Source organism: Zingiber officinale, chromosome 4A (assembly GCF_018446385.1).
Source record: "Zingiber officinale cultivar Zhangliang chromosome 4A, Zo_v1.1, whole genome shotgun sequence".
Taxonomy (NCBI): Eukaryota; Viridiplantae; Streptophyta; class Magnoliopsida; order Zingiberales; family Zingiberaceae; genus Zingiber; species Zingiber officinale.
The window spans coordinates 5,332,959-5,341,307 of record NC_055992.1 but is presented as its reverse complement, the minus strand read 5'-3'; the positions used below and the strand labels follow the sequence as shown (position 1 = coordinate 5,341,307).

General features: G+C 40.7%; 1 protein-coding gene across 1 annotated transcript; it reads right to left on the bottom strand.

The window, feature by feature from the left end:
• Nucleotides 1-504: 504 nt before the first annotated feature.
• Nucleotides 505-2,119, bottom strand: LOC121969363 (protein ALTERED XYLOGLUCAN 4-like). Its single transcript, XM_042519426.1, has one exon. It carries the CDS (start codon nucleotides 1,909-1,911, stop codon nucleotides 631-633), a length of 1,281 nt encoding a protein of 426 aa, XP_042375360.1. The 5' UTR covers nucleotides 1,912-2,119; the 3' UTR covers nucleotides 505-630.
• Nucleotides 2,120-8,349: the final 6,230 nt, after the last annotated feature.

The following is an 8,349-nucleotide window of genomic DNA, read 5'->3' as shown; positions in this document are numbered from 1 at the left end:
GTTTACGCTCCTCCCATATGTCACTCATAATCCATTCCTAGAATATGTAAAAGGAGGTTGATTCTACTTGTGAATGTCAACGTATGATTCATCAATGAGTTGATTCTGTTGTCAATTTAATTATCAATCACTGAGTAACAACGAGGATGATGAAATTATGAGGAGCCAAATGACGGTAAATAAAAAAGAAAAGGATTAAAATAACGACCAGAGATTTTTTTGGCGCTCAAGTTAAATGATGAAGAAGATGATTATTAGAATCTTTGTCCTATGTCATCAAGAGGCCGAGAATCCAAAAGGGATAGTAACTCAATATCAAAAGATCCGACGATCTAAAAGTCAGGAGCTGGAAGACCTGAGAAGCTGAAAGAAAGTTGAAAGATTAAGGAGCCAAGAGACCCTAAACTTTTTTTTGGTTGGAACAATTGTAATAATTTTCACTAATCTTTACTTATCCGCGTGACACTTATTAACCATTTCTCATATGTAAATCACGGGTTTCGGTTACACAGATCCATATACTCCGATGAAAAATTCTTCAATTAGATTACAAAATTATCCGAGGTCTGTGTTTTTTTAAAAGAAAAAAAAAAGTAAAAACAAAAAAAAAAAAGAAAGAAGTTCATGAGTTCAATGGCTCCCTTTCTTCCATCTTCTGATCACCTGCAACAGCATCTCGTTCCATGAATCGATCGGCCCAGGTAAGCACCAGTGCACGCAGTCGTTCTGTACTCTGTCTCTGACCTCGCCGCCGGCGAAGGGATGAGGATGCATGTATGGGCCTGGGTGGCCGTCCGGCCGCAGCAATGCCATCTCCGTGACGTCCAAGGCCTCCATCTTTACCTTCCCTCCTCCTCTGCTATCCGCCGCCGCTGCTGACGCCGCCACCTCCTCCACCGCAATCCTCCTCATCAGTGCGTCCGTGTAGCCCATCTCCTTCTCCCCTTCCCTGTACGGCTCCTTCCTCGGGCATGCCCCCGCCTTGTCCCACTCCCCTTCGAAGTGCGCCGGCGAGAAGGTCGTCACCAGCACCAGCTTCTCGCCGGAGCTGTTCTGCCTCCGGCTGACCTCTCCCAGAGCCGTCCGCACCGCCTTGCGGAACACGTCGAAGAAGCCGATCTCGGTGAGGTTGAAGTCGAGGCAGGCGTGGCAGCCGAGCACGACGCCGTGCTCGTGGTAGATCGCCGGGAGGAGGTACCAGTGACCCGCCGAGAACAGCACGACGTCGATCCCCTCCAGATCCGCCGCCCACCGGTCGTCGGCAGTCTCCAGGAACAGAGTGTTGTGCTTCCGCCCCGCCGGCTCGTCCTTCTCCACTCCCTTCACGAGGAAGGGCGACCAGAAGATGGAGACGGTGGCGTTCCGCCTCCGGAACACCCACCGCCGGAACTTGTTCTCCTCGCCGTCGCGGTAGACGAGATCGGGCTCTTCCGCGACGGCGAGGAGGCAGAGGAGCGACTCGAGCTGGTTGCGGGCCATGGAGTCACCGACGAAGGCGAGGTGCTTGTCGGCGATGAGATCGAGGAATGCGGCCGGGTCGAAGGGCGGCAGCGAGCAGCGCCGCGGCTGCCACCGCCAGTGGAGGTAGCCGGCGTCCGGGCGGCCGTGCTCCATGCAATTTTGGCCCTTTTTGATGGTCTTGCATGCGGTCCCGCTGTAGAGCGGGCCGCCGGAGTGAGAAACCCACTGACCGTCGGAGAAGTTGCAGGACGTCCAGCTCGGATGCTGCTCAGCTACCGTTTGTGAGTCAGAGGAAGAAGAAGAGACAGAGACGGAGGTGGAAGCGGTGTCATTTGGTGAAGTAGCGGGGGAAGAGAGGGTGGAGAGATACAAATGCAGGATCGCCAAAGGGAGGAGGATGTAGAGAAGCCACGGAATGAGCTTCTTGATGTGGAAATGGTTGGGTTTCATAGTGGAGTAGTGGTGGTGGTGAGCATCAAGGAAGGAAGAAGAAAAGGGCGAGAGGAAGAGCAGTGTGAAGAAGACTGAGTCACCGACAAATAATTAAATAAATATTTCTAAAGTTTCTCTGCTCCTGCAGAGTACAAGTGTTCGACGCACTCTTCACGCAGGCAGCGTGGGCCTGCATAATTGTTTTCCATCTCCTTTATGGATTCATTCTCCTGATTTTACATCTAAATAAACAAGCTCTTAGCTTGTCGTCTCTTGCTGTTGCTATGGGAGTAACGGGAGAGTAGTTTGGGTTAGTGCCGCCGAAACGTTCGGATCATGTGGCAGAAAGAGAGGGGTAACGACATATAAATTAAAAAATTAATTTTCTCTTATGAATTAATTAATTAGTAAGGACACATATTAAAAATAAAATAAACATATAAAAAAAAAGTCATGTTGTTAGTTAAGAACGCTGAAAACTCAATTATCTTCTCCTCTTCGAAAGTGATCCGGAGACCGACAAATTTTTTACAATAGTTAAGCATGAAAAGAATAAAAATAAATGAATAGAATTGAATACGAGTGTATTGATTTTATTCTTTGAGATTCAGTTTTATTTATAGCTTTTGATGCGGTGATAAAGATGGGAAAAGTTATTAATGTGAAGGTCAAAATTAAGATAGTCAAAAAAATCATCCCATCATCAAAGTTGGCAGAGCAGATGGCAATGAGTCGATTAGGTATGAAATTAGTACCTACTCAATAACATGAGAGCCTAGGATCAAGGTATCGCTTAGAGGCTCGTCCGACCAGCTCGCTCATCCGGCTGGACGAGAGACAACATCCCATCAGCCGGACGAATAAAGGAAGGAGAATAGATGTGCGCAACTGTGACAACCAAATGAAGGATAGTCCGACCGGACCGCCTATCCGGCCGATCAAGGAACGCCCTACTGAGTCGAGTAACCATGGAGAAGAACAACCTTGAGTGACCGGGCGAGGAATCCTAGTCGAGTGGCTCCCCCGTTCGGCCAAATAGAGGGACCCCTTGCTTAGCTCATCATATCCTTCTGGGAGTTAGTGTCACTGACAACATGATATGGTTCGTCGTCAAATTGTACGGTGGAAGCTTCCACTATCATGATAGAGATTTGCACGTCCTGTTAAGGAAAAGTGTGACACTTTTCTAACTTGTCATTTCATAGGAGAATTGGAAAAACGTGCACACCCACTACAAGTGCACTATATAAAGGGAGGTTCATACACCAGCAGAGGTATGCTTTATTTGTATTCATGCTCTTATTGTTGCTACAGTTTTTTATCGTCTTTTTACTATTCTGGTGACTGATTTAAGCGTCGAAGGGCCAATGCCAGAACCCCTTCCCTGACCCGACACTGACGTTCTTGGTTTTCCAGAGTGGAGTCTTCACACTGTCAATCACGGAGTCACATCCAGTTATCTTCATCGCTTTCGGATAGGATCAACCTTCATCTCAATCTAACCGTTGTGTTGACGGTTGTGTTGACCGTTTCCTCTCCTGTCACTTGGACGATGCTGACGTGTCCTTAAGCTTTATCTACTTCGATAATAGCTATAGATAATTCAGTACCCTCTGGTCGACCATATCCTCTCTAGTTGCCTAGAGGCTTGTTGACATGGTTGTTTCGACAATGATCTTGGATGAATCATCAACTGGCTCCCGGTTACCTATAAATGCTCAACCTTAGACTTGGCAATTTGCTAACTTCTCCTGCTCTCGGTTGCCTGAATGATTCCCGATCGCCTGGACATGTAGTTGTCAGGACTTCATCTTGATCGCTTTACACGGTCTTCTTTCTGGTTTCTCGTTCCTTAAATGCATCAAGCCCTTTCGGCTCACTCCCGTACTTCCTTCTCACTCCATCGCAGTATCCTTCCATAGCTCCTCGTACGTCAAATGTAGATAGCTCATCAGCTCCTTTCCCTTGTCATCCTTCTTGCTCACTCGTGTCTCACGCTAAGATTTATTATCTTCAATGTTCCTTAGCCATCATATACACGTGTATTTTCCTAAGTCCTTGTATACTTAGATATACATATTAAAATACCATAAGAATCTAACTTAAACTTATTTGACAACACATCAAAATATCACTAGTGTTTCAATATTTTTACCCTTTTTGATGTACATTAAACTAAATTTAAATTAGGATAAATGAAAATAAAATAAGCATAATATCAATAATTCTAACATTACAAATAATTCTAGCTCCCTGCATTTATGCCTAATTTTCAAAAAAAAAATAAAAAAATTCTCCACTTATTTTGAAATTCAGTAAACATATTACAAATTTAAAGAAAATTCTCAAATATTTATCAAGTATAAAATGCAATATTTTCTACTACAGAAAATTGATTTTAATCAAAAATTCTTTTTCATTATTTTTTAATATCAATAAACATATTTTTCTAAAATAATTTTAGAAAGATTTCTATGTTCCAAAAATGATAAAATTTTACCTACTGATTGAAAACATTATCTATTCTTAAAAAATATTTTGCATAAAATTTGGATAAGAGTATTCAGAGAATAAATTTTTGATTTCATATATGCATATCGAATCAACCCTTTATTAAACAAATTTTGTTGATAGTTGACTGTTCTAAAATCTTTGTACGTAGTCATAACATATTTATGTACCCAAAATAAACTCATGCGATTTATTAAATATTTTTGAGGAATAAAATATCTTGATATTTTTCTAATTTAGTCTCTAGGGTATCTAAAATTATATTTTGGTCATCCATACTCTTATCCTTTTTGGCTAAATTTTATTCTTGGACTCTTTAACATCATATTCAGATTATTTAAACCAATAAAAAGAACTTTAATGAAAATTTATGAGTGTCTACCTTATTTTCTTAATTTTGCATTTTCATCCTTAATCTTTTCAAATTCTTCAATTGAACTAGAGATAGCTAATTTATTTTCTAGTTCTTTAATTCCATGCATTTATTTCTAATCTTGTGTGGCATTTATTTCTATCTTGCTCAAAGAGCTAGATAACATTTTAAAAGCTTCCTATAATTGATATTAGGGAAGATATTTTACCTCACTTATCGTATCAAACATGTAGATTAAGGCTCCCCCTATATTGTTGTTGTCTTCTCTTGATGATGACCTATCCGGCTCTTCCTTCTTGGTGAATTTCCATCCGTGCAAGATTATATATGTGCTCATTATCTGAATCCTCTAAAGATGAGGTGTGATTCCATATTGCTTTCAAAATTGTTTCTTTGGATTTTATCTAGTCTTTGCCTTTCTCTTTAGACTTTCTCTTGAGCTTAGGACAGTTATTTTTGATGTGACCCTCTTCATCATAGTTGAAATATCTTACCTTTCTTTGCTTTTTTTTTTTAGCAATTTGGTTGCTTGTCTTCTTTTCTTAAAATATTTCTTCATTTTCCTTACCAAGTCATCCATTGAAGATTCTAAATTTGATTTGATTTGCTTTGCATTTTAGACTTATGTTGTAATTCATCTTTTATGTTTCTTTTATATCTGCGATTTGTATAAGGGTGTAAACGAGTCAAGCCGCTCGTGAGCTATTCGGGTCTTGGTTCGAAAAAAAGTTCATTCGAGTTCATTCGATTAAGTTAACGAGCCAAGCTCGAGCTCAATTTTGAGCTCGAAAATATTATCGAGTCGAGCTCGAGCTTAATAGTATTTGGTTAGTGAGTTCATGAATATGTTCGTTAAGAGGCTCGTGAACATGTTCGTTAAGAGACTCGCGAACATGTTCGTTAAGAGACTCGTTTATATATATATATAGTGATGTGTAATAAATTATGTGATAAAAAAATTAGGCTCATTTATCCTATTAATCTATTATATAATTATGTTAATATAATATCAATGATGTGTTAATATACTATATACTTCTTTGAAAAAAAACACAAAAAGAAAATTTAAAAGGCAGTTCTTAAAGTCCAAAGACAAAAATAAATTGTCCCTGATCCAAAGGCTGAGATGGTGCTGATCAAATGAAAAAAAAAAGGCCAAAAGACATCCTTCATTCCTTCTCAGTCTCTCGTAAACCCTATCCCTAGTTCCTTACCCCTTCGTCTCGCCGCTTCACTCGCCGTCGCCGCCTACCTCACGAGTTTCATGCGGTGACCCGAGACCGAGAGACTATCTATCTAGCAACTCCTGATTAGTGATCTCCAAGCTCAAATCCCACCAGTTTGGCTGCCCTTGATCTCCATTCTCTAAGCTTCTGTTTAAGGTTTGATTTTTTTGATTCGTTTCCTTCTATTACAGGTTTAAAGTGGAGTTTGTTTGCTTCAAGTAATTCCTTTCTTGTAAACACAAGCCAAAGCTAAGCCAAGATAAGAAAATCCCCTGGTTCATGACTTCTTTTCTACAAGACCCTAAATCCCCAAAATAAAACCCCAAACTATCCTAATTCTAACACACTATTTAGAAAATTCATGATAAATAGCACAGATGAAGAAGAAAGTTCGGATTTGCTTCCTCAGTTCCTCTCTTGTATTTCTCTTCTTTTTTATATGTTTGTGGTTTGCACTTGTAGAATTTTACCTTCCCTTATATTTTCCTACTTTTGTCTTTTGTCTTATTTAATTGATTGTCTGAAATTGTTGATATTTTAAGTGATTTGTCTAATTTTTTTTATATAGGCAGTAGGATTTTGTATTCATATAAACCATGCAGATTAGATGATATATTTTGAAATGCCAATTAGTGATGTAGCTATTAGATTGAAATTGTTGGTATCCTGGCTCTATTCACTAATGTTGTAATATTAGTGATGTAGTTGTATTTTAATGTCTAGTGGCCTAAAAAAAAGGAACAATCCAATGTCAACTCCACACTTATCAACTGAAGATTCGGCTGCAAGTCCTATTTTGTTAGAAATTGAACCTTCAGCAAATAATACCAATGAAGCAACTCAAAACAATAATGAGCAGCAACCTGACACCATTGATGAAGAGGATGAAAGTCCTCATGCTCCAAAGAAAAGAAAATGTGCATCCAAAGTGTAGGTTGACTTTGAAGAGGTTACTCTTCCGGATGGAATAATAAAGGCTGAATATATTTATTGTAAACATCGGCTCACAATTAATAAGACTGGTGTTACATCCCATTTTTTGAGGCATCTCAAGGGTTGTATGAGGAAGCAGATTAGTGATAAAGGTAAAATAAAAATATTAGTGTCACTACAACTATTGTTGAATCAGAAACTGCCAATGCTGTCTAGAATTTCAAGTATGATCATGGGAAGATTAGGGAGATTCTTTGTCACATGATCATGTTGGATCACATTGGCCGGTTAGAAGGGGAGGTTGAATAGCCCTAAAAAAACACAAACACAAAGTACCATTCTCGGACTTTTAAAATAACACTTGCATATAATTAAAGAAAGAACTAAAAGGTAGAGGCGCAGAAATTTTTACTTGGCTACAATCGGGAAGGTTATTAATTCAAGGAATGAATTGCACTAGTACCTCCTTCAGGCAGAGAAGTCTCTTACAGCAATAATGTACAAGATGAGAAGCTAAACTAGACAAGAGAAGCGCACAAGTGTAGAATTTGCAATTGCTTGTTCTATTTAGTTTCTTGGACTAAGGCTATATTTATAGCCTTGGTCGGGGCGCCTGGAAGCGTTTCAGACACCTAGAAGGGGATAAAATTTTATCCTTTTCGCATAGATCGTGTTTGACCGCGATCTGGATAAAATTCAGGTCCGGACACCCGGACCAAGAAAGTCAACAATGTTGACTTTTTCGGTCCATGCCCTCTGCTCCGGTTCAGCTCGTCTCGCTCAAGGTCTTCCACTTAGGCTCCGCTTGCTTGGGTGATCTCGGTCATCTGGAATAAGGCTCATCCGAACCCAATTTTCGGCCTTCTCGAGCAGGCTTCCGCTCTGGCTTCTCATCCCTCAAAATCGTCGTGTGCTTCCTTCTCGTCCACCAGCATACTCATTCACAGCTGTTCATCCCTCGGATGCACCGAGCCTGTCGGCTCTCTCCCATGTCGACCTTCTCGCTAGCTGCGTCTCTTGCTCCTAGAGCAATCTTCCGCTCCAGTTTCTCGTCCCTCGGAAACACCGCATGCTTCCTTCTGGTCTGCCGATGTACTCTTTCACAGTGCACCGTCCCTCAGACGCACCGAGCCCGTCCCTGTCATCCTTCTCGCTAGCTGCGTCTTCCGCTCGACTTCATGTGCTCTTAAGTTCCTGCACACTTAGACACAGGGTTAAAACATCACAGGACCTAACTTAACTTGTTTGATCACATCAAAATAATCCTGGGGTTCCAACAATCTCCCCTTTTTGATGTGAGCAACCCAAGTTAAGTCAGGGTTAACCAACATAAATTAAAGGTAATAATTAAATTTTGCAAGAAAGTGCAAAAGATAAAAAAATTGTAAAGCTACCTCCCTCTAGACTTAATAT

Excerpts from the sequence above, each read along its gene's own strand:
- LOC121969363 (XM_042519426.1), bottom strand. The coding sequence starts at position 1,911 with ATGAAACCCAACCATTTCCACATCAAGAAGCTCATTCCGTGGCTTCTC.